General features: G+C 41.2%; 1 protein-coding gene across 2 annotated transcripts in view; it reads left to right on the top strand.

Annotated features, from left to right (window-relative positions):
- SIL1 (SIL1 nucleotide exchange factor) overlaps nt 1-27,094 on the top strand; it is a 268,182-nt gene that overhangs the window by 239,149 nt on the left and 1,939 nt on the right. For both annotated transcript variants that reach the window (XM_027856499.1, XM_027856498.1), the window contains 2 exons: nt 25,476-25,572; nt 25,831-25,995. In XM_027856499.1, the coding sequence (XP_027712300.1) occupies nt 25,476-25,572; nt 25,831-25,995 (262 nt within the window). The remainder of the gene's footprint in view (nt 1-25,475; nt 25,573-25,830; nt 25,996-27,094) is intronic.

The following is a 27,094-nucleotide window of genomic DNA, read 5'->3' as shown; positions in this document are numbered from 1 at the left end:
AAAGCACTAGCAGCTTTGAAAAGTGCAGGAGCCCACAGCCTGCCTCAAGGATGTTCACTGAGCTGTGTGCTCCCAAGAGCAGGTTTTCTCTCTGTGGCCTAGCCCATCAACCTACATGGAGATCGGGTGATGACTAAAGGGAGAGACTGACAGGCTGGGCATTTGCAATGAGATTATTATTAATATAGATTTACACTCTGCGAGCATGTTTCATCTTCAGGCATTTCAGACACTTTCTTTGGCCTCCTTAAGGGAAGATAATGTTATGATCACTCTGTAAGGACCCCAAAGATCATTCTGCCTCTTTTCCTGCTTCCAAGTATGAAGGCCTCTTCTGGAGCCGAGACAAATGGATGTTTCTCCTGCCATTAAACATTGTGATTGAAGGAACTTGCATAGTTTCTTATTTCAGTGTCTGTCACATACTGCCCCATTGTCTCACAACTATTTTAGGCACAATTATTTCCTAGTGTCTAGCCCAAATCCATCCAGCTTTAATAGCTCACTGCCTTTTGCCTGCCCTAAGGAGCAGTGAAGAGTAGCTGTTACAACTTTTCAGAGTTGTGGAAGATCATTGTTTTTCAGCTGAGGAAATGAAAATGGAGAGATTGTATTGCCTATTTCCCCACGGGGGAAAACTGCTTGATTAATAATGAGTAAGGGTGTGGTAGGTTGTGGTGGGGCTGAGCCCAGAACTCAGGTGCCCAAGATAAATCCCCCAAGGCCCTTTATTGCCTTGTCCTCTCCCTAGCATCCTGGCTCCAGATTAATTAAGCTTCTGACACTAAGAGGTGATTTCCATCGTCTACTCCCACCTCCTCTTGCCATAGTAAGGCCTTTGGTGGCTTCTCCGTTACAGCTGTTAATGGAGTTGGTCTTCCTCTCCTTTAACGTGGGTTTTAAAATGTTTTATAGCTTTGTCCTTTCTCACATTTCAAGCATATTCCTAACCCAGACATTTCTGACCACAAAGACCATTTCCCCCTCTATCCTCCCTTTCCATCACCCTCTCCTGTTCTATAGCATACAGCTTCTTTGCCAGCCTCAGAGGCACACAGTTTGTTGCATTTTTTTCTTATGTAATTTAAGTGACAAAAGTCTCACTGGCCTGCACAGTGACCTGTGACAGCAGACAGCAGAGTGGTGGGTATGGATACCTTATTTGGTAGACAGATTCTGCATAGATAGCTGAGTTCTAATAAGTCCTTTCATGTCATTCATTTTCTTTTTAGTTACCCAAATATTCTCTCATACCAGTTAAAAAATTGTGTGACAAAATGGTTTAAGGAAAAATCCTATGATCCTAAATAGCATCAGTGGCCTAGCTCTGAGACCAAACTCCTCCATTAAATAAGTTGATGAATCCTTAAGTAAATTTGTCATCAGTGTTAAGGTCTCTTTCCACTCATGCACACTCCCTTAAAACTATTACCTACAGTCATAACTTGAGTGATTTTTGTCCATATTTCCCCCTAAATCCTCTAGAGATGGTTTTTCCTGTGCACTGGAGGTTTTCCTATATCTTTTTGTTTTTCTCTTAAAAATTATTATTTTGACATTAGTCACTTCCTAACAAACAATGCTTCCCCAACATTTCTTGTTTTAAAAAAAAACAAAACGTGATCAGTAAAGCAAAACTGCTTAGTATAGTGATTGTGATTGACAGTGAAAGTGATTGTTACTTTCCATTTTAAAAAAATTCTGTTAAATAGAAAGGAAGGCTTTGTACTTTAATAATTTAAAGCCCTCTCCCCATTCTGAATTTAGTTGTTTTCATTTACATGATTCTAGTCATGTTTGAGATTGTTTGGGTTTCGCTTACTTCACTCTGTTGAAATTCATATAGGTCTTCCAGTATTTCTTTATAGCATTCATATTTGTTGTTCCTTAATACACAATAATATTTTATTATATTCATATACCACAGTGTGTTAAAATATTCCTAATTCTTGGTATCTTTTTTTTCCCTATAGCTTCTTTAACATTTACTTTTTTTATGTTTGCCAGTTTGATTCCTGTATAGTGCTCCGGTTGTTGTTGGAAAGTATGTTGCATCCTGCTTACACTGAGCTTATCTTTTCATTGCTCTTTGGGTCATTGCAAATACTATTCTGCAGAGACTATGGTGTTCCATGTTTGTCAACTATATATTCTCATCAAATGAACGTTGATGTTAAAGTAGTAAATTTTTTGGTGGAAATATGTAGCTCCAGATCATTAGACTTAGTAGTATGTCATTTCCCAAATGTGGGCCAGGCACGGTCTATTCCTTCTGTTCAGTTCAGGGAACCGTTTATTGTCCTTTTAACTCACTGAGCTGCCTTTCCAACTATGTGCTGTAATTAGGTTTGAACAGTTTTTTTCTTCTGCTTTGATTTTCCCGTATTGGATAACTAGGTTGTCTCAAGTGAATGTGAATGTTCACTTTTGAATCTCTGGATTCTTTCAACCAGCAATTTGTTTTCCTTGTTCAAAAATTCTGGGGATGTTTTCTTGTATTCTTTTTTTTTTTTTTGCATTATTGCATTCAGGATTTTTGGTTTATGTTCTTTGGGGTGACCCAAGATCCTTAAGTTGCCTGTATGAATACTGTCTTTGAGGTCAATTTGCTTTACCTATGTGGCGACCTCATTTTCTTTTACTATTACTGCTTCTTGCTTCTCTTTTTCTAGATTGTTCTTTACTTCTGCGTATTTGCATTTCCAACCAGTTATTTTCACTTTTGTTTCTTTGGTGAGACTTGCCACTATGGTGTCAAGCTTTTCTATTCTACCAATTATTTCTGCTGTGTAGGTCATAAATTCTGCTTTCACAATTCTTATTTCTCCTTTAAACCATTTGGCAGCATCCTACTGTGGTTACTTGCTTTTTGGAACTCCACTGAGTTCTTTGCCTTATCAGGTATTGATTTATTTTCCTTTGTCTTGGAATAATTATTCATAGTCTGGACTTGCTTAGTTGATCTGGAGTTCATATTCCCATTTGTTATTAACCCCTTCCCTGTTGATTATCTGTTCATGCTCAAGGTCTTAAATTGGGTTTTCTTCTTTCTAGGATCATTGGTAATTTCAATCATTTTTTTTTCTTATGTTCCCTATCGTTCACTTTCTGACTCTTTCCCATTTGATAGTGGTTACATCAAAACCATCTCAGCTTTTCCCAAGCTGGGCAGTTCATGTTTCACTGGCCTCAACTGCATACTAGACTCTTTTCCTTGAGCTTAATGAAATGACCTACAATCACACAACCTGTTATGTCCTATTTCCCTCAGTTCTCTAGTTGAGCCCTGTTGTAGCAGTGGGTCTGCTATTTCTGCCTTTTGGTTTTCCAAAGCACTGAGAGGAAGGGGCAGGGAGGAAGGGGCAGGATAGAGTTGGGGAGTGGGGAGGCAGTGAAGAGTGATAGAGTTTTGGGTTAGGGAATTGCCTTCTCTGTTGTTAGTTCTTTGACTTGATACCTCATTAGAGTTCTTTGATTTACTATGGATACAGCTGAAATTGCTTTATTTCCTGTGTATAATTCCTTTTTTCAAGAGGTTTGAGAAGTCTTGAGGATCAGAGAAAATGTCTAGTCCTCCATCTTATTAGTCACATGACCTGAAAAGCTACTTTTGAATCTCAGTAATGAGACCTGGAAGTCAGGACAATGTCATCTGCTAATAGGAGCATCTGCAGCACCTCACTATTAAAAGGCAATCCTTATTCTATCCAGACTAACTTTTTATGTTGCATGGGGAAAATTAAAACAGTGGCCAAACACATCTTTTTTATATGTCATTCCTCCCATCAACATCCCATTTTGATGCCATTAATACTGTTATAGATGCCAGACACCCAGTCACGAGAGATGTATTCCCATTAAACAAGATGGATAGAAATGTAGGGACAGAGTGAAATGGAACTGACATGGCATCTCATCAGGGTGTGGACATGTCATCGTGTTGAAGCCGGGAGGATACTAAAGAGGACTTGGCCCTTGCCAAGTAGTGTCATGTCAGGAAAGGAGGTTTGGGCACTGGGTGGAGCCAGTAAGGACTAGGATTTCTTTCAGTCCATTTTCCAAGGTGACAACGGAAGTGGTGGAAACCCTGTGCTTGTTTGGAAGTCTGCCAGAGGCTTGTGCCTTCATAAGTTATACTTCTGCCATATTCACTGTAGCTGGCACAAGCCCTGACTTGAGAGCAGACAGCCTTTTCTTGGCTCCCTCCTCGCTTCTCAATTAGAGAGGTGGGGGTTAGGGAGAGAGGAAAGTTTGGAACCTGTCACCTGACCTCCCATTTCACATAGGCAGCCCTTCAGCACAGCCCAACACAGGTAGCTCAGTTTCTCTGGACCAGCTTCCCCCACCTTTCTCCTCACTGGCAAAAACCAGAAACCAGCAGACACAAAGTGGAGAAGTTAAAACTCAGAGTTGAAGTTATTTAGGCCACTGTAGATCTGAATTTTATGTATTTGTGGCTAGGTAAGGTTTACCTTTCCCTCTCCTCAGAGGAAGATAACATACTTTTTTGAACTCTTATTACAAAAAAGAGGGCATTATTGTTATAAATACAATGTTCATATCTGGATGGTGCTTCGCATCTAAGGTCTTATCTGTTTATCTGTATCCTGGTGACATCAGGAGAAAATAAGAATTTTTCACATCCCTCTCCAGACAGAAGAGTGAATTGAAATTCTAAGGTCATTGACTTGTTCAAGACCATCCAGTATTCACAGAGGTAGAACTAGAGTCCAAGTTTCTATCTCCCTGGAGAGTGAATACCTTTTCCACCACATCCTGAAACTTTTTTGTTTTTTTTTTTTATAATTTTTTGTAATTTTGTAATTTTCATCCTAAAGTTTCACTATAGATCATTTATCCAGAGTAGTTATTTCATTGTTGGAATTCCCATGGTGGGAAGATTTGCTCCCTCTCCTCACTTTCTCACCCCCTTCCCTACTGATCAGCGATACTGCTCAAATTTATAGAGCTGTCTAGAGCACAGTGAAATTACGTGGCTTTTCTGTGGTCATATGGTCTTTAAGGTTGGCATCTCTGTCCAAACTGTACCATGTTGCTTGCCTCCCCTCATGATACCAGAAATGTAAATTGAAATACTACTTCCAATTTTCCACATTATGACTAATCTGCCCAGAAATAATCTGTACATGCCTGCTACATCCTCCAAATCAGCTGAATGGATTTTTCTGCTTTTTTTCAGTTATTCATTGCACAAATAATTGGGTGCTGGCAATATATGAAAAACTGTCATCTGGCTGTTTTACTCTGTCCTCCTCTTACTTTGCCTGGAGTATTATATCCAGCTCTGAGGGCTGTAGTTAAGAGGGCCATGAAAAATTTAGAGCAGGATTAGAGACAGGACAGAGATGATTTGAAAGGTATGTGGAGAAAATGATAAGAAAAAATGGGATGATCTAGCTTGGAAGAGAAAGAACTGAGAGATGGCCACATAATAGTCTTAAAGGGTATGGAGGGATGCTATACAAAGGATGATTTCTGTTTCCCCTCAGGGGCAGAGTGAGAGAAATTGTGCTGACATTGGAACAGAGGGAATTTACTTCCTAAATTTGTGTGTGCTTTTTAGGCTACAGAATGTTAAGTGAGAGGTTGAGCCAGCTCTCTCCCCTTTACAGCCATGCTTGGGGTCAGGGGATTGAACTAGAAGACATAAAGTAGTCTTTCCATCTTCAGGAGAGCCAGAAGCATCTGTTTTGCACCCCACAAGGACATTTTACTCTATAACTCTTTTGGGCATAAAAATGATTTCTGCTACCCTCAAAGGCTGCAACTTCTACCCATTGCTCTGAGTTCTGTCCTCTGGGTAAAAGGAGAACAAATCTAATCTTTCTTCCACATGACTACCCTTAAAACATTTCAAAGCAGCCATCCACACCCCCCACTTTCCTCTGTTGGTCACTCTGTTGGTTGACATTTGTGGTGGGCAGTCTCCTATACAACCCAAGAGCTATTGGAATAGTCTAGGTGTAAGGAGATAAGAGTGTGCACCAGCGTATCTGCAGTATGAGTAGAGAGAAGCAAACCTACATGGGAGACGTTGTGAAGGAAGCAACAAGACTTGGCTTGGCAGCAGACCGGCAGTGAGGAGTGAGTATAATAGACAATTTGAGATTGACATCAGTGTTGCGAGGTTGGGTGACTGCAAGGATGGTGATCCCTTTGGCATTGGAAAGTGAGGAGGTTTTGGTGCAAAGATAGTAAGTTTTGTTTTGAACATGTTGAGTTGGCAATGATTAAGGGATGTCTAGTTTGAGATGTCCGGTGGGCATTTGGTAATGCAAAGCTGGCAGTCATCTACATAGAGATCATAATTGTACCCAATATTAATAGAAGGACAAAGGAAAAAATGGCAAGAAACTGGTAAAACATGTATAAATTGACACTTTGTGAAGTGAGTAGAATCAGAACAAATTAAATAGTGACACCAACATCATAAAGACAAACAACTTTGAAAGACTTAAAGCTTCCAGTCAGTGTGATGACCAGTGGCTCCAGAGTGCTGCTAATGAAACCTGCTGCATTCTTCCTGACATGGGGTTAATGGGCTTGAGGTTCATGTAAACGTTTTTAGATATGTGTAGATTTTTTTTTGCTTGATTTTATATATTTGTCACTAGAATTTTGGTGTCCTTTTTATTTGGTGGGGGAGGTGGTTCTGGTGATAGTGTTGTGCTCTCTCCCCCTCCCTTATCCCCAAACAAATAATAAGATGAAAATGGATGCACTTGGAAAATAGAAAGTTCAAAGGGAGACATTGACAAAGTAGCATAAACATGCTGAATTTATTATATGATTTTTTTAAAAAGGCATGTTGCATGTAATCACAAGTCACAGCTTCACTCTTCTTTTCCATAGAAAAATTTCTTTTTTTTGGATGTTACATTTAGAATTTTTTTAAAGGAAGTGTTAATTACAACAATCCAGTGGAATAACCACATTTCTTTTTAATAAGGTTTTTAGACGGGTAAATTAGGAGAACGCTGTAGACAAAATTTACTGTTTGTTAAAGTCATGTGGGTTTGGCGATTATAGAGTTCGGTGCATTTTGAACTGGTTGAATGATCAAATCCAGACAGTCATTTGTGGATTAATGTTAGCAGGAAAGATGGGTGCCTCCCTAAATGAGTGATGTCCTCCAGGGATCTGAGCTTGACCTGGTGCTATTTAATTTTTTTTTTCCAGTGATTTGGATAAAGGCAAGGAGTGCAAGGCTAAATTTTATAGTTAACATAAAACTTGGAGGACTAGTTAGCCTGTTGGATAGTAGATCAATTAAAAAAAATTATTTTAAGCTAGAATTTGAGGCAAAATTTAGTAAAAAGGGATTTAAAAGGAATAAGTATAAACCTGTAAATTTAATTTTTGAACCAAAGTACAAGATAGGAGAGATTTAGTTAGACTGAGATCTGGGTATTTTAGTGTTTTGTAAGCAAGGGCAAATGTGTATAGTAGCCAGAAACTAATGTGACTTGTCCTACGTGTAGAGGGGCATATTCCTTAAGATTGGAATGTTGTGTTTAGTTATGAGTCCCACATTTTAGGAAGGACTTTAATAAACTAGAAATTTTCCTGAGAAGATGAGACCTGGATAGTGGAGGGGGCCTCAAGGTTGTCAGGCAGTATGAGGATCAGATGATAGAACTGGGAAGAAGAGGAAAGTGGGGGGTGTGGATGGCTGCTTTGAAATGTTTTAAGGGTAGTCATGTGGAAGAAAGATTAGATTTGTTCTCCTTTTACCCAGAGGACAGAACTCAGAGCAATGGGTAGAAGTTGCAGCCTTTGAGGGTAGCAGAAATCATCCTCAGATTCAGAGAGCCCCCCAAGGATTCATCGACTGCCCTGGGATCTCTTGACATCTTCACTTGTTGGACTCTTGTTGAGGGGACTGTCATTCATCTGTGGGTTGGTCTAGATTACTTCAGAGGTGCCTCCCAATTCAGATTCTGCGGGAAAGAGAAGTGGGAGATAGCAGCTTTCAAAATTTTTCTGTGGCTTTTAATAGCTCTTGCTATTAAAATAGCTCTATTACACTTGAACTACAGTAGCTCAAAGAGCCCCTCTCTAAAGGTCCCGTCAGTAGTCTCCTTTTCAGTTTTGTCTCAGTGTTCTGGCATTTGGGCTCAGCACGAACGCTTTCTGAACTAGACCTTCAGATGTGGTTCAGATGTATTAGGCATGTTTAGAGAAATCTAGCTGCCCTGTATGGGAACTAGTTTAATTTATCCTAATGTTTTGTCCTTTACCTGGAGTATGAGAAGACTGTTGTATGTTGGTTTCCTTGTTTTGTTTACTTCATTTTCTGTCTTTTCATTCATTCTTCTGTGAAATCCTTATGTTCATCACTTTTTACACTGATGAAATATTCCATTCATGTACCACAATTTGTTTAGCCAGCATCCAGTTTATGGCCATCGATTTTGTTTCCAATTCTCTTGTTCCACAAAAGATGCCTTTATAAATATTTTGGTGTGTATGGGACCTTTCTTTTTTTGCCTTTGACTGCCTTGGGGTATATCCCCTAGCAGTGGGAACTATGAATGAAGGGATATGGCAATTTTAGTTCTTCATCCCTGCTCCCCAATCACAATTCACCTAATTCTGTGCCATTAATTTTCTTTTTAAAACATTTTTCTTCTTTTTTATTAACTTAGCAAATCTCAACAACAAACCTGAACATAAAATACAGAAAACAGTAAAGATCGCATGTGAAGCCATGAATTTATATTCCATACTTTAAGTGTATTGATAGTAATTTTTAGTATCAAAATTGCTTTGTGTTGCCTACAGATCTCTTTTGTTTTCTTCAGTCTATCATTATTATTATTATTATTATTATTATTTTTTTTTTTTTTTGGTGAGGGCAACTGGGGTTAAGTGACTTGCCCAGCATCACACAGCTAGGGAGTATTATGTGTCTGAGGCCACATTTGAACTCAGGTCCTCCTGCCTCCTGGGCTGATGCTCCACCTAGCTGCCCCCAGTGTATTCTTCTAATGTTTTATTGACATTGTTCAAAGCTGGCCTCATACCCTTATATCTGTGTGACTCTGGGCAAGTCACTTGCTTTGTCTGCCTCAGTTTGCTCAACTCCAAAAGGGGTAGGTGCTTAATAAATGCTTGTTTCTCTTTCTCCCTCCCTTGCTTCCTTTTTCTGTTTTTCCCCAGCCCCCTGTCCCTGACCCTATCAAGAGCTTTCCCATGTAAAAAAAAAAGTGAGTATAATCGAGCAAAACAAATAAGCACATTAGCTATATCTGAAAAATGTCTGTCTCCTGCACTTTTAGTTTAGCTCAGTGGTGGGACGTGTGTTTCGTTGTGATTCATCTGATGTTTTGATTGATCACTGCAGTGATCAGAGTTCTCAAGTATTACAAAGGTGTTCTCCTTTCCATTGCTGTATAAAGTCTCCTTGTTTTGTTCACTTAACTCAGCATTAGTTCATCTGAAGTTTGTCTTCTATCTTAATCCTCCGTTTCTTGTGGTACAATAATATTCCACTTCTCAGTCGATGATTGCTGCAGCAGAAAAGTGTTGCTGTTCATATTTTTGTGCGTGTGGGTTCTTTCTCTGTCTTTGACCTCTTTGAGGGGTATGTACCAGGTTGTGTTATCTCTGTGGCACAGGGTCCTTATAAAGGTTAGTGACTTTGGATGTTGGTCCAAACTGCTTTCCAGAATGACCAGACCAATTCACAACTCTACCGGTTTTGCTTTTGTGTTCTTGCCCTTCCATTTTCTCTTCAGTAATTGCCATGTTTTCCTTTTGTTATTCTTTCCAATCTTCTAGGTGTAAGGTACATCCCTAGAATTGTAATAATTTACATTTCTCTTGTTAATGATAGGAATCCTTTTTGTTTTTAAATGTATCTTGATAGCTTTTTTTTTTTAAATTCAAAAACTTTCTGTTCTTTGACCATTTATTGGGTAATGGCACTTTTTCTTATGTATTTCTACGTAGAAATTTGCTGCAGTTTACTCGTGTAAAAGCTTTTCAATTTTATGTAACAAAATTATACCTTTTATATTCTATGATCACTTCAATTGCTTGTTTACTTAAGAATTTCCCTCTATCCATAGGTATAAAAGGTATCTCTATCCTTTCTCCTCATTTGTTTATGGTATTGTGATTTTTTTTTATATTTAGGTCATATATCTATATGCAGGTTGTTGTGGTATATGATAGCAGATATTAGTCTAACTGTAAATTGTGCTAAGCTGCCATTCCAGTGAACCTAGAAGTTTTTGTCGAATGCTTGGTGTCCTTGGGTTTTGCCATTAATTTTCAAAAGAGAATCCAGTGCTTTTAAATTATGTAGGGTCATGGTACTGTTGGCTTCTGCATGGTCACCCTCCTTCTCCCCCCCCCCCCCCCACGCCCATATCCCTGGACTTTTTTTGTTGATTCAGGCAAAAGTTAGCATCCAATAAATCACTGTCCCCATTTGCACTGAGCTCTGGGAAAGAGTAGAGATGGGACTGTAACTGTCGGTTTTTGGCTCCCCTCAGTTAGCACTGATGCTGTCATTTTGGGCACAATTTATTTTTCTTTAATCTCTTTTTTTGCATCTTAACCAGACAAACATAACACATTAACCTAGCTTTGTAGGTGTCTTACCAAATAGTGGTTATTTGCCATGTCTAGGTAACAATAACATTTCTTTTTCAACAAAACTCTTTGCTGACGTGGGAGTGATTATTTCCCTCTTAAATGAGCCTTCCTCTCGGCTTAGGCTGGTGCTGAATTTCATTGTGACCAGCACTATAGCTTCCTTGCTGCTCTTCTCATAGGGTGCTTTCTGCCAGCTGTAGGGCCCTCTACGGCTGTTAGGTGTCTTTCGGTGGCAGATTCATTGTTCCATATTTTTATTTAATTACTTACTTTTACAGCTCTTAGAATAAATCTAATTATCCATCTGTTATGCTACATTATGGCACTGCGGTTTGTGTAATTCTTTCTCATTGTATGATATTTGTCAACTTGACCTTGCCCTCTTCTGCAATTCTCTCCTTTCCTATGGCTGTGTGCCACCAAGAGAAATGTCTCCTGTCACTGCCAAAGCTGTACCCATTTTTTGACTGCAGCTGCTTATGACTCTTCCCACAAGGTTATCCGGTCTTTACCTTCAATCACTTTTCTCATGAACTCTCCCTAAGTGCCCTGCCCTTGGTACCAATTTTACATGGCATGTTTTATGGCTTCTCGAGGGGTTATCTTTGACATGATATGAACTTAATATGCCCAGGCAGTTTGGTTGGTGAGGTTCAAAGGGATGATCCTAGCCTGGGCTCTCTCCCTGTCAGGACTGGAACTCTCTCTTGGTTTGATCGGAGGAAAAGCTGTTGTGAATAAGGGATACCTTTTTTTGGGAGATAAAGAGAAGAGCCACTTACATACAGCTTGAGTAAACAAACACCCACCCACCCTTCTGCATGAGCTTTGGTTTCCCACTATGTTATAGTGCCAAATCAATAATACTTAGGTTTTTATTTTTGTTTTTGTTTTTTAAATATATACATAGGTCATTCCAGAACTATTCTCCAAGCTTGGCCAATTTGATTTAATTAAGGTCTCCCTTTATAGTGAGGGAGAGGATGTAGATATTTATATGGTGTGATTTTAGGAGCACTTAGAACTACACTAGGATTCCCCAAATGTCCAAAAATATATCCCCCAACATCTGTCACATATATCTGAAATTCTATCCCTTGAGATACATTGCTTTAGGGTAAACATTGCTCCATCTATATGGGTTAATTTGAAAATATAATTACTCTTGCCATGGATAGCATGTGGTCACTAACACATTATAAATTAGGTGGTTATGTCAGTCTTTCTAAAGAAAAACTGGATCTGAAAAGCCCAGAACAACATGAAAGCCATTGCTGTGGCTTAGATGGCAGAAATAGTGTGATAGTAATTTTACTAGCTGTATCATTTTGGCAAGGGCCGGTCATGGTGGAACTGTTGGTGTCTTGTGCTGCTAGATTGTATAAGAGCTATTTAGATAAGATTGCAAGTCCCACTGAGGATAAGTACAGTGCCCAGCCTAAATATATCATATCCATTAACTACATGGCAACCAGTTCCTTTGTCAGGTCCTCTGAACTCTCAGAATAGGAGGGTGACAAGTCATGACACTAGGTATGATAATAATATAATATAATAATATAGTATAATAATTTTCCATCAGTCAGTCTATCAACAAGCATTTATTTAGCTACTACTTGCTGCCAGCTGCTGGTGATGCAGAGCAAAAAAAAAGAGAAACACCCCCTTTTAAGGAGTTTACATCCTATAGGGGGACGCAACAAGTAACATTCATGCATATGAACATACACAAAAGTTTGCAAGGTAATTGAGCGGGGAAGGCTCCATAACTGGGGGGATCAAGATATGCCTCCTGCAGGAAGTGACCTTTTAGCCAAGATTTGAAGGCTACTAAGGATTGTGTGAATCAGAGGGAAGGACAGAGTGCCTTTCAGGCAAGGGATCCAGGTGGAAGATGGAGGCATGTGAGAAATGACAGCAAGTGTCGGACTGGACTAGAGAGTGCAGAAAGGGGCAGAAATGGTTATTTAAGCCACTTGCTTAGGTTGGGCCTGGGTTTTAAATGTCAAACAGGAGGGTCTGTATTTGATTCTAAAAGCAAATAGGGGAGCCACTGTCCTTTATTGTGAAGATTAGAACCTGATCAAGGCATAGTCCAAGCTGAGAAGGAAATCATGAGAGAAGCCCCCTAGAGAGCGGGCAGTTTGGGGCCCCTTGTCTTCATATTAAATCCACGTGGACTTTAATAGTCATCCTAGAATATACTAATGTGGAGGTAAAAAAAGAGATACTTGTGTTCCATTCAACAAGCGTGTATTAAATGTCTCTACTGTGCCTACAGTGGAGGGCACTGTAAAGGATATAAAAACAATCTGAAAAATAGGCCCTGCCCTTTAAGTGCTTTCAGTTTACTTTTTTATTATCCATAATCTTACATCTGGTCTTTAGAGGCCTAGAAAGAGAAGGGGTTGGAAGTCCGTGGCCATTAATCAGCCTCCCAACAGAGAGATTACAAAAAAAATTCCATTCAAAATTACTTACCAAGACTCTCACAGGAATAATATAAATACAGCCACAAAACATTCTTTACAGAAATAAAGACAGACTTAAATAATAGGAGAGAAATTAATTGTTCATGGCAGAGTTGTGCTCATACGATTAAAAACGGCAGTAGTACTTAAATTAATTTGCAGAATCAGTACCATACCAATCAAACTACCAAAGTATAAGCTTATAGAATAGGATGATATTATAACACAATTCTCTGGAGGTACAAAAGGTCCAGAATTTTAACGGAAATAATGGAATAAAAGAAGGGAAAGGAAAAGGGCTGAGTAAGTACCACATCTCAAAATATGCTACAAAGCAGTAATCATCAAAGCTATTTGGTACTGGTTGAAATAGAGAAGCTGACCAGTGAAATACATTAGTTACATAAGATCCAGAAGCAAATGATCACAGTAGTGTAGTGTTTTCTATACCCAGTATGACACACTCCTGGTGTAAGGATTCACTGGGCACTAACACGAAAAGTGCTCGGAATATTGGAGGTCAGACTGGGAGGGGTGAGGCCTAGAACATCTCACCATTTAGCACAATAAACTCTTAAATGTATATGTAACCTAGATGGAAAAGGTGAAGCATGAACAAATGAGAAGAGAATGGAAGGAGACATTTCACAGCTATGGGGAGGAGAAGAGATCTTGGTAAAATCACAGAGAGGATCACAGGAGATAAAATTAACAATTTTGAATATGTAAAATTAAGTCTTTACACAAACAAAAGCAGTGCATTTAAAATTACCACAAATTTCTATTGACAGAGGTCTGATATCTAAGAACAAAACTCATTTCCTGTAGAATTGTGGTCAAAAGAGTATGAACAAGTAGTTGTAAAGGGAAGAAATCCATATTATCCACACCACATGAAAAAATGTTCCAGATCACCAATTAAAAAAGAAATGCAAATTAAAACCATTGTCATGTTTACGTCATACTCATGAAATTGGCAAAGGTGACAAAAAAAGGATAATGACAATTATTGGATGGGAGGTGGCAGGACAAGCTCTCTAATATACTGGTAGTGGAACTATGATTTGATTTAACATTTTGGGAAGAAACTTGAAATTGAACACCAAAAATTAAAACACCAAAATTCCTTAAGCTGTGTATGTGCTTTGACCTTTCAATATCACTATGATGTACATGCTCCAAAGAGGTGAAGGATGTGCATCTTTGAAAAGACCTTTATGTACAAAAATATTTATAGCACCAATGAACTGGAACTGTTGCCTGTCATTTGGATAATGACTGGACAAATCATATTATAAAAGTGTAATGGAATAATATTTTGTCATAAGTGATTATAGAAGAGGAAAAGGCAGAGAAACTCCAGAAGGCTTGTATGAACTGATGCATACTGAGGAGAGCAAAACCAGAACACAAATTTACACAATGATCATAACATTGTAAAGGAAAAATGCTTAGGAACTCTAAAGATTTCAGAACTCTTATCCATGGTCTGACCAGTTAGAACTCCACAAGACTGATGAAGAAGCATCCCAACCATCTCTTAGAGAAATGATAGATTATAGGTACGTAATGGATCATACATTTCAGACTTGATCAATGCAACATAAATTTGTTTTGCTTTATTATGCATATTTGTTACAAGCTAGGGCTTTTGTTTGGGGGGATTATGAGTTGGGTAATGATGGTAGTATAAAGAAAGAAGAAAAGAAAAAAAGCATCAGTGAAAATTTAGAAGGGAACATACTTCAATAGAGCAGTGCTGGTACTGCTGCATTAAATTAAATATGCATATAAAACAAGCTGTATGTAATAGATTCATTGTTCCATATAAAATCATCTAATGGCCTTCTTTGAATAAGAAAATGTTCACATTTGTTGATTCCTTTTTTTTTTCCCCTTAAATCTATTACCCTCTGATCCTGGTAACCCTAAACTAGAAATCTTTTCAAGTTGCCTCTTTCCTTCCAGGTGTGTGTAATACACAGATAACCCCCATGCAGCAAAAATCTCTTTTCTTCTTCCCCGTTAGCCAAAGTTTATATTTAAATCCTGTGGATGTACTTCATACAGGTATTGAAAACACCTTGAAAGCATCTCTAGGTAGTTTTTTTCTTAATTATTTCCTGCTCTTTGTTCTCCAAGTGTTCATTCTCTCTCTCTCTCTTTCTCCCTCCTTCATTCTCCTGTCTCTCTGTTTCTTCTTCCCTCTTCTCCTTTTTCTTTCTTAATAAATGCTTATTGACTGACTGTCTCCCTGAGTTTCCCAATTTAATCCTTTTTAGCCTGCCATGTCATGGGTTAGTGGGTTTTAGTCTTTAGGGCATTACTGTCCCTTGCCATCGCCATCGTTAGACTGAGGGCATAGTGGCATTGATGTCCACACTTTGTCTTTCTTCACTTATTTTTATGTCTCTCTGACATTTGGCTCTTTTGAACATCTAACGTCCCTTTTATGCTTCTCATCTTCTATAGAAGATTGTTGTATTTTGTCCCCCACTGAATCCTCATTTTCCTTTTGTCATATTTCTTGCTTTTTTCTTTATTGTATTTTGATCAGCATGTCCATGTAGGGCTCAGATTTATTGGGAGGTCTTTTATCTTCCTGACAGTGATTCTCAAGGCCTTGGTCTAAGAGGCTCGGTTTGGACTCAGGCCACTGCCAATATTCCTGGATAGGACAGAAGAAATTTTGGCTAGATATATACCTTATAGACATTCTGAAATAATCTTAAATCAGTCTATTCAGTTTATCAGGAAATGAAGAAAGCAGCAGCCAGATCCGATGCCCTTTTCTGAGGTACAAAAATGCTTCCTAGCCTATTAAAAAAAAAAAAAAAAAGGAGGTTATTTTGATCCTTTAGGTGTAGCAGCATTTTGTACTTTTTCAAAATATTTTCACATCACATTCATTATGTCATGGGATCCTTACTATTAGCTGTGTGCCCTGGTCTCATTGTCTTATATTACAGATGAGGAAACCAAGATTATGAGGTCTATGTAGAGCCAGGCTAGGTCCCAGGTGTGCTCATGCCTTGTGGAACTGCTTTCTTCTTACTCTCTTTTGCTGTCTCAGCTACTCCTTCGGCACCAGGAATCTAAACCACTATATGCAGGGTCTTTGAGACTACACAAGAAATAGTAGGGATTTAAGGGCTCATTGGAGAAGACACAATACTTGCAAAAGACATAATAGTATACGAAAAGAAATGCTTGACAGTACAAATTCAGGGACTTTATTTCCTGAAAGGCTCTAGTATAAGAGGGTGCCGTAGATCTAATTTACCCTGTCCTCCTTATTTTATACATCAGGAAACTGACACTTTGAGAGGGAAAAAATAAATGGTTAATTACAAAAGGCGTAGATCCTTGTTTAGAAGAATAGGATACAATATAGATGAATGCAAACTTAAATAAATTGTTGTATGTATGTGTATATAAATATATAAAGCTCAGGAACAGGATGGGCAAAGAAAGCTATGTTCAGGTAACATTAAGTTGGGTATGACTGGCAGGAACGGGCAGCGTTGTCAGGAAGTAATCAAAGATAAAGGAGGGCAGCTAGAGGGTCTTGGAAATTAACATGAGGAGTTTAGGTTTGTTTAACCATCTTGTCCAATCTGTAGTCTCTTTCCAGTATACCCATCCAGCCTTTGCTTAGAGACTTCTGGTGAGGGGTAATCCCTTTTCTCTCCACTTTGGGATAGTTTTAATTGTTAGGAACCAGCTGTGGCCTGACCAGGTCAGTGTGTAGTGAGATTATGATTTCCTCAGCCCTGGACACTAGGAATGCCCCTTGTGTAACATATGGTGTTCATCTAAAACCTGGAAGCCTTTAATACATTCATCCTTACAACCGCTTTTTCAGTTTAGGGATATCACAAAAGTCTTCAGGTATTTGGAAGCATGTTCTGCTTGGCCTCAGAGGACAGACTGAGGAAGAGGGCATTGAAGGTTGCAGTGTTTCCCTTTTAGGATTATTTAAAGATTTCCTAACAATTGGTGGGCTCCCACTCAGGAAAGGTTTTTGAGCATAAGCCCAAATTGGGAATTTTGTAGAGGTTATTTTGTTCAGGTACAATAGTTAGAATTGAAAGAGAAGCACTCTGAGTACATAGTAAGATGAGCAACCTTTATCGTACCTGCTCTGGCCCTGTCTCTCTACTCCTTGCACTGGCAGGAGCGTCCCCAGTTTCCATAGGCTCCTTGCTCATAAGTCTCCCTTCTGTGTGCTCCTCCCTAATGTCAGGCAGCCAGTTATCACTTAGTTTTTTATGAAGGGATGGTTTCTGAGAAACTGTAGCATAAAAGCCAGTGCGAATACAACTTCTCCCCAAATACCTAAAGTGGAGGCAAGAGAGACTTAACCCAGGCGGCAAATGACAAAAAACACAGCGTGAGGAGGTCATAAGGAACTTTTACTCTGGGCTGTTATTTCTCTACCCGGCTTATGTAAATGAAATCTTTTCCTTTCCTAGATATCACTGGACCTTAGATTTAGGCCGAGAAGGGAACTTGGCAATCTTCCAGCCTTCCAATCTTGCAAGAGATCTTCTAACCCCTCATTTTGTACGTGTGGAAAACAGACTCAGAGGTCCTACAACGTACTGTGTCAGAGAGATGGAAACCCTCCAAGCCAAGCCCTCTGACTCCAGAGACAGGATCCTTCTCCTGCATTAGGGCAATGTAGTCGCACACTTGTGATGCCCCAAGACCAGAGGCTCTGCCCCATCACTGCCAGTGGAGTCTGTTTGGCCTGGCCAGCTCCACCCCTGAGCCACATTTTCTTTTGTATCTGGGTCCCAATTGCAGGCAGCCAAAAACTGCTGTGTATTTGTCACTTTGCACTTGAACTGTTTTAATGTTTTTTTTTCCTTTTAAGTTTCAATCTTAAATTCAGGTTTTACCTGGCACTAAATTATCAAATCTTTTGTTGCCCTCTATTCAAGCTGTAGAGATTTCTCTTTTGAAAGAAGCAACAATCACTGAATCTTAAACCATTTACATTTTGCCATTAAATATTTTATTATTGTAACTTTTTAATTATTTGGTGGCAGAATAATTTCAGCAGTAGGCCATTTATATGCCATCTCAGAAACATGATAGGTTTTCTGCAGAGTATGATTCTCAATATTTTATTTGAAAATGACAAGTTTTTATTTGCCTCCCATTGGGGGAAAATATCGTAAAATTTAACATTCTCTCTCTCTTACACCATCCTAATACATTTGGATCTCATTAAGGCCCTTTTCTCTAAGAAGTGCCTTCCCAGTGATATATACTTCTTCTCTAGGCTGTTAATATAAAAATCTCTGACCCACCCTTCCCTCTTGATTTATTTTACCAGGGAAATGCTTTATTGAGATCTCTTGAAACCTCTCACTTCACAATGACATGTCTCACCTCCTCTCCACACTTTTATAGAATCCTCTCCCTTGTAACAAAGAGTATGGACAGTCAGATGAAAACGAATCAGTTGGTTGACCACATCTGAAGTCGTGTCCCTCATTCTCCACCTGTGAGAGGGTGGAAGGCAGGCGTCAGCATCCCCTGTTTGATGTGACTGTTGGTCACTGCTCTGTTCAGTTTTCTAGTAGAGCAGGTTTGCTCAGCTTTGTCTTAATTTGTCTTCTTTACAAGAGCAGCCCATCAATAGGCATTTAGTAAGCACTTCTACTATGTGCAAGGCACTCTGCTAGGTACTGGGGACACACAAAAAATGTATGGAACAGCTGTTCTTTCTAGAAGCTCGTCTTCTATTAATGGTAAACACAACAGATATATGTATAAATATATTCAGAATAAATCTATAAAGAATTGTTTTGAGACAACCCTCTGGCACAAGGGAGTTCCTCCTGGGAGGATATAGGGTTCCCCAGTGACCCTTGCTTTCTACAACTGAGCTCCCAGTGCCCTCCTCCCCCCACGCAGGTGTGGCTCTCGGTAGGTTAAGTCCTTATCCGAGCACCCAATTAATGTACAAGGAAAGGCCCATGGCCAGCAGAGATCTTGGGGGAAACATACCCTTAAAGAGTTTGGGTGCTGAAAATAACATGCAAAACAACAGCAGTCAGTTCAGTGCAAAGCTTTATTGCCAGCAGTTGGGAAGAAGGAGGAGTGGAAACAGGAAAGAGGACCTAGACTTTACTCATGTAAAGGGCAGTGCTGCCTTGGGAAGTGCAAAGGCACAGGTTCATTCAGCAGGAAGGGGGTGCTCCAAAGTCCCTTCTGAGGGCGAGGTTCTGACACCGTGATTTTGGGTAACCCATCCCTTCCCCCCACACCCAGGTAGTTGGCTCGGTTGCATATTAGGAGTCAAGGCAAAATAGTATTTTGGGGGAGTTGTCATCGGGGAGGAAAACAAACTGACAGTAGACAAAATATTATTTGGGGGATACAGTTGTACTAACCTTCAAAAAAGATTATTGCCAGTATTTTTCCATGAATATATTCTGTAAGTTTACAGCCTACTTTAAGGGAAAACTGTCATGGTAGTCTTAAGACCACCAGTCCTAATCTTACAACAAGAACAAATACAAATAAAAAAACCTGTTAAATCCACAGCATTTTGAGAAGGGCACAAGCTGTTGGGAATCAGGAAGGCCTCATGTCGAAGGTGCTTCTTGAGCTGCGACATGAAGGAAGAGAGGAATTCTCTGCAGAAAATGAGGAGGGGGAGTGCATTTCAGGCATGAGGGAAGACTAGTGCAAAGGGAGTCCTTTATGCTATCTCACTTGGAAATCTCATCGGCTCCCATGGGGTCAGTCATCATCTCTGCAGATGATTCTCAAATCTCATTGTTTATCCAGCTCTCACCTTTCCCCAATCTTGCATCAAACAATTTCCTTTTGCGTGTGTCAGATTGAATGTGTACATCCCAAAGTCACCATTTCAAATAGAACTCATTCTTTTTTCCCCTAAATCCTCCCGTTTTCCTGTCTTTCCTATTACTGTCATCCTTCCCATCACCCAGCCCTGTTCCACCCACTTGTCTTTAGTTACACTCCCTGCTTGTTGCCAGTCTGGCCATTTCTACCTCCACCACATCTTACCCAGCCATCACCTGGTTCAGGCTTGCACCCTCTTACGTGTAGGCAACAGTTGGTCTCCTAGCCTGGTCTTCTCCTGCTCTGGCCCCACTCAGCTGCTAAGAGGATTTTCCATAAACATGGCTGTGACAGTGTCGCTGCCCTGACTCAGTAAAACTCATGTGGCTTCCTGTTACCTCGAGATCAAATATAGAATTCTCTGTTTGGCTTATTTTAAAGCCCTTCACAGACTATCCCCTTCCTGTTCCATTCTTCTTACATTTTGCTCCCCTCTCCATACCCTGATATTCCTCAGACACTGAAATCTCCCAGTCTCAAACACCCCTCAGTACCTTTTTGCTGGCCATTTTCTGTGCCTGGAATGTGCCCTCCCTCCTTAACTTCTGGCTTCTTTCACGACTCAACTCATATGCCATTTTCTGCGAGAAGACTTTCCTGGTCCTCTCCACCGCTAATGTTCTCCCTCTGAGGTTACATCCATACCATTTGGTATTCCCTGTATTGTGTGTTTGTAGTTGTTTGCATTTTGTCTCCCTGACTAGAATGTGATGGTGGTTTTTTTTTTTCCTTTCTTTGTATCCTGGGCCCATAGTAAGTGCTCAATAAATACTTATTGACTGATTCTGTCTATCACTTGGGTTGCAACTTTTGCTTAACTTTTACTAAATGTATGTGACTGTTGTAAATTTTATTCTTCCACTGCCTATGGAAATGGTATCTGTACTGATAGAGAATTATTTTGAGCATTCCCCAAATAAGTACTGTAAGAGACTGAAGAAGGTCATGGTCACTAGAAACGACCAAACGTAATCTCCGTTTTCCCTTTATATTCTCATTATTTCCATCAGACTGAAACTCCTTCATAAATACTTTCCCCAGGCTAACCACTTTTGCAAAGAAAATTGCATCGTGAAAAAGGTTACTGCCAAAATGAACTAGCATGCCAAATATTTCTTCCTTCAAGTCAAGTCATCAAAGTCCTCTGCTTGCTTTGTTCTCGTTTTCCAAAAAGGACAAGTGTTCCTTTAGCAACCCAAGATATTTCAAGTCTTCAGTACAGGGACTTTTCCCCTTCTCCATTTTTAAGCCTTAGTGCCTAATACCTGACTATGTAGGCATATGTACTGGATTGGTATATGCTGACTAGCTGATTACCCAATCTCAGAACTGAAAAAAGGATGTCTGTCTCCCTGCCTCTTCATACCAGGGTTCTTCCTTAAGTCCTGGTAGGTGGTGGTTCTTAGAGATCTCAATGAATCGTTAGCTCCTCTTGTTCAACCAGCTTGTCCCATGTTGTGGGTCAAGGGGCACAAAGCAAGATCTGGCTTTCATGTTTCAATACTGAAGGAAAGGCAAAAAATTTTCTCCCCTCAAATCCCTCTTTGGAACACATACAAATAGAGATTCCTGTAATCAAGCAGAGGTGATAAATCTGCATGGCCATTTCAAGCCCTTGTCTAGTAGCTGTGGTGTCCAGAAGCAGTACATGGTAGCAGAAAGAATTTATGGTTTCAACATGAGACAATCTGTGATAACAGTATTAGCCAACCAAGCAGTGTTTTGCTCTTTCCCCATGAGAAAAGGGGCTTCTTTAATGCTAGTGCCTGCCTTTCAGAACTAATTGTTCACAAAGATCATGGCAAATACTAACGATACAAGTATTTGGATGGTTCACCATATTGTTCACCGTATTTAAACTGTCAGAATACTTAAATGTCTGAGCAAAACCCAAGCAAACAAAGGATATTTTGGGGACTTATTATGTATGTTCTACAGCAGAAAAATTCTGTCGTCTATATGACTTCCAAGTCCTTTAAACTGAGTGTTTCAGTGTTGTCGTTTTCAGCCTTAGACCTTCCCACGATCATTGCTTTTCCGTTTGCTGTTGAAGAGATGCCTCATTCATAAACATTTCTGCAATTGTGTGGCAAGAACTAAATAGACTGTTGAATTGCATTGGCGTTGCTTGTTCAGGGGCTGAGCACGTGCCACAGACTCTCAGGAGCTGGAGGGCTGGAAAGTGCCAGCTAAGATCCAGGGAAGTTGGGACAGTTTTTCCTCAGCCTTGGAAAAAGGTTGGTTCGAAGAGTGCTCAGCACACCGGTGCCTTGGAGCAGTTGTGCCAGCTCCTGCCCACAGAATCCCGTTTCTTACTGTGAGGCACCCAGCACATCATTGTCACCTCTGTGCTCCATCCCAGGAACAACAGACAACTAGTTTTTCTGGTTCCTTTAGCCCAGGCAGGATAAGTCACTAAAAAAAGCCCTTACTGTGTGCTCTAATAATTTTGATAGTAATGTAAAAATTCCTTACTGCCTTTTATTTACTTTCATTTTTTCCCTTTCACATTACCTGAGGAAATCACTCTTAACATAGTCTTTGAATTACTGTACAGCCAAATAATATTTTTTCTTCTCTCCTCTTTTTTCCACCACACCCTTTCCTTTAGCCAGATCTAATTGACTTTCTCTAACTCCTTAATTACATTTGTCCCCTCTGAGTTTCTTCTGTGCTGGTTCTGTCTGCCTGGGACTGAGGAATCCAGATTTGAAAGGGAGCTCTAAGTGGGAAGATGTGGCCTGGCCTGGTCAGAGGATCTCCTCATTAAGGCCTTTGGGATCAGTGAGCTGTCCTGGCCAGAGGTCCTCCCTTCTGAGGTGGTCAGAAGAAAGTAGGTGGCAACATCAGTTCATGCGCCACTTGGGGTCGGGACTGCTCTCCATCCTTTTTTCTTCTTTCTTTCGAGGGCAGTTGCAGTTTGGTTGGAAGATTACGTCTTTTCCAGTTCTGGACCTTAAAAGAACAGAGAGGCTTTTTGTGTGTCTTAGGTTAGGATCCGACTGGCTCGGCAGCGTAGGGGTCGTGGGTCTGGGTGAGGGACGGGGCCTGGGATTACAAAACAGAAATGAAGGTAGCCCTACCCTGGAGAAGCTTCTCTTTAGAAGAAACAGGAACTCAGATAAGTAAATCCAAAGACGTTGCTGTGTGTATGTATGTCTGTACCCGCCCACGTGTGCGTGTGCACGCAGACAGGGAAGGGAGTCACAACCGCAGGGGTCAGGAAAGGCTTTGTTGAAGAGGTGACCTCTGAGCTGGGGCCTGGGGCCTGCCCAGCAGTGGCGATTCCAAGAAGGGCAGTCTCCACTCCAGGCCTGTGCAAAGGCAACTCCAGCTTATCTGTGAGCTGGGCTGTGGAGATGTGGTGTAGAGGAGACAGTGTCACGAATGCAACCATGTCCAAACTAGTTTTAGGGGCGGGGGAAGGGAGTCCTGTTGTCACCTCTTGGATCCACTCTTATTCCTGTGTGAGATAAGGAGCGTCATATACAGGGAGCAGCAAGCTGACCGGCACACCTGGTATTAGTGAAGGGAAGTTGGAACCAGGTTGTGAAGGTCATTAAAGGGCACAGAGAAAGGAGAGCCAGTGGTGTTTCCCTAGTAGAAAAGTGACCTGGTCAGACTTGTACCGGGGCCTGGTCCTGTGACATTGGGTCTACATTGGAATAAGTGATCTCTGTGGAGGGGCCTGTGAATGCCAGTCCTGGCCCAGTACCAAGGTGCTGGGTGACCTCAAGCAAGTTGTGTCCTGTCTCAGAGCTTTCCAATTTCACATATGTGTTTTGAGCCTTAAAGCACAGTGCAAGGTGTTGTTATTATTCTATTTCTTAAGTTCTAACGTTTTATGATCCTGCACACACATAAATAATTATGTGACAAGACTCTGTGATGTGTGCTGGAGGAGAAGTAAAAACAAAGTGTGCTGGGAACCCAGAGGGAGCAATCATTCTTGATGGAGAGGGACAGCTTTGTAGAGGAGGTGGTTTTTAAACTGGCTCTTACATGATCAACAGGATTTTGGGAAGTGTCAGTGAGGGGTATTCAGGGTTGTGAAATCAGCCTGGACAGAGGTGAGAAACTGTTCCACAGACCAGAGAAATTACAGGTGTGGTGCCATTTCTTCTCCATCTTCCTCCCATAATCCTGACTGATCTACAGATTTTATAATTTTCAAAATTGTAATTTTATAATTTTCAGAATGTTTTCCCATATTATTTCCTTTTATTCTCAAAAAGAACCCTGTGAGGCATTTTATAATTTTCAAAATGTTTTCCCATATTATTTCCTTTTATTCTCAAAAAGAACCCTGTGAGAGAGGTATGGAAAACATTTTTATCACTGATTTTACAACAAAGATCTAAAAGGATACGTGTGTGTGTGTGTGTGATAGTGAGACCCCAAATTATATTGAGGGACTAGGTTCCTAACCTTCCCCATCCCCACCAACCAGAAAATCCCTCGTAGCTCCCTTTCTTTCCTCTAATCCTGTTTTCAGGGTATGCCACACCAATTTTCCCTTCTCTACAAACTTCTCCTATCCTCTGCCCAGAATTTCATTCTTTGCAGATTTATAGGCTGGGATGGAGCTGTGTGTGCTGTCTCTTACAGTGCCTTCCCTTTGCCTCTCTATTCCAAAGGACAATAAATGATGAGGCTCCTTGGTAGCATTTCCAAAGGTCTGGTTTGCCCCTTCCTTGGAAAATAGTGTTTGATGTCTATGTAAATCACTCAGCCTGGCTGCTCTCCTTCTGACTTGACTTGTGTTGGGTGAGCATTTTTCAGGCCCAGGGTGGCTAAGAGGGCCCCAATTAGCTCTTGCTTTGATTAAACACATGGTCTTTTTGATTCATTGGAGTAGAGGGAAGCTGGGGTGGCTTGGCCCATACTCTCTTCCGCCTCCCCTGGTGGGCACCAGCACACCCAGGCCCTGGTCTCTTCAGACCTTGTCCCATATATTACAGTGTGAGACATCTAGGCTCTGCCTCGACATTTCGCCTCGCTGGCCTCCCTCTTCCTCGGTCCCTCATGACAGTCCATCGCTCATCTCCAGGCTTTGCACGCTCCATCCTCCTTCCTTACATCTGCTTGACAGAGTCTCTCTCTTCCTGTAAGATGCTGCCTGGGCTCCATCTTCTGCATGAAGTCTTTCCCAAGCTCCTCAGCAGCCAGAGCCTCCCTTCACAAACTGCCTTGTATTTAACTGCTTTGTCTATATGTGCATGTATTCATTTTATGTTTGTGCTGTGTTGTCTACATGTGTAATTTACTACATATATGTCTACATTAAAATGTCTGCTCCTTGTGAGTAGTGATTGTGGCAATCTTTTATGTGCCCCTGGGTCTCACAGTGCCTGGAACATACTAAGGGCTTAAATACTCATTGCCAAATTGACTAGATCCTTGTTTACTTGATGGCCAGTTGGATGGGAGGGCGGCTCTGGGAACACATGAAGAAATGGAGAGGTCATCCTCTCCTCTGTTCTCTACTTACAGTAATCCCAAGGTCCAGGTCGAGGCGGTTGAAGGTGGTGCCCTCCAGAAGCTGCTGGTCATCTTGGCAACTGACCATCCTGTGACTGTGAAGAAAAAGGTACCCCCTTCGTGTCTCCTTCTGGCTTTGTCCTCGGTGCTCAGTGTCCTCGCTGCTGAGGAGGGGAAGGTTTGGCAGCTGGCATAAGCAGTGTGTGCTTAGATCGGGAGGTCTGGGCCTGCTCTGGTTTTCAGTGTGTGTTCAGAGGGTGATTACTCTGGGCCCGTTAGGGAGCTGGTGCAGGACCTCACAGTCAGGAGATCTGCCCTGGAGCCCTGGCGTTGCCCCCCGGCCTCACCCTACCCCGCTCCCCCGCAGGTGCTGTTCGCTCTGTCTTCGCTCCTTCGGCACTTTCCCTACGCTCAGCAGCAGTTCCTGAAGCTGGGAGGCTTGCAGGTCCTGAGGAGCTTGGTCCACGAGAAAGGCATGGAGATGCTGGCCGTGCGTGTGGTCACCCTGCTGTATGACCTGGTCACTGAGAAGGTGAATGTTGTCTTCAGCTCCTCCTCCTCTCCAGCTTGGATCTCCTTCCACTTTGTACTGAGGCAGCATGAGATAGGGGAGTCCCAGGATGTGGGGTCAGTTTTTACTGTGGGATCTTGGGCAGGTGACTTCCTGTCTCTGGGCCTCAGTTTTCTTACAACAGCGCACATTTATATGGTACTTTATGGTGTGCAAAGCGCCTTATGCCGATTATCTCATTTGATTCTCACAACACCGCTGAGAGAGGTGCTGTTATCCCATTTTACAGATGAAGAACTGAGGCAGACAGAGGTTATGTCACTTGCCTAGGGTCACACAGGTAAGTATCTAAGGTCACGTCTGAGCTCAGTTCTTTTTGACTCCAGGCCTGACACGTGCTGTCCTGCGTTCTCTCCTCTACCTCCTTATTTGTACAATGAAGAATTGGGATTAGATGATCTCTAAGGGCTTAATACCAGTCTCTCCTCTCTTGCTTTTGTGTGAAAGGGCTCTATGAGACAAATGGTAAGGACACCTGGGGAATTGACTGGTTGGTTTTACAAGGTCCGTTTTGAGGTTCCTTGAGGAGACAGGGACCCTCCCCCATGTCAGGAGCCTCTCAGTGGCAAGGCCTCAGGGCCCGGCCAGAGGGCTGTAGCTGCCAGAGAGTTTAAGCATATTCCAAGGCAAGCATTTTCTTATAACCCTCCTTAGATGAACTGCTGGAAAATTAGGAGGAGTCAACTTTTGGGGGGGTCATTCTGTTTTTCTAGTCCTGGGAACTGTATGTGGTCCTTCGTCTGAACTAAGTGAATCAGTGCTTGATGGGGGGGTAGGCACCGCTTCTGCCACCCTACATGTTTGTTGTACTAGGGCCATTCTTGTTAATAGATGTGTAGACTGATGAGCCCCAGGGGTAAGATGGGGCCTTCTCTGTTGTCTTCTCCTACTCCTGGCCACTTTAGGAATAGAGCCACCAGGATTCCTTCTTCCTCTGTCCTTGGATTCTCATCCACCCCTCCCTGACCCAATCTTCCCACCCCTCACTTTCCTTCTTGGGTCTATATATCTCTCCCCACAGGAGGGAACTTATCAGTGCTCCAACCTGCCCCATTGAGGC

Source organism: Vombatus ursinus, unplaced genomic scaffold (assembly GCF_900497805.2).
Source record: "Vombatus ursinus unplaced genomic scaffold, bare-nosed wombat genome assembly UNPS02011572.1, whole genome shotgun sequence".
Taxonomy (NCBI): domain Eukaryota; kingdom Metazoa; phylum Chordata; class Mammalia; order Diprotodontia; family Vombatidae; genus Vombatus; species Vombatus ursinus.
The sequence above is the reverse complement of the archived record's forward strand: the minus strand, read 5'-3'. Positions and strand labels throughout refer to the sequence as shown.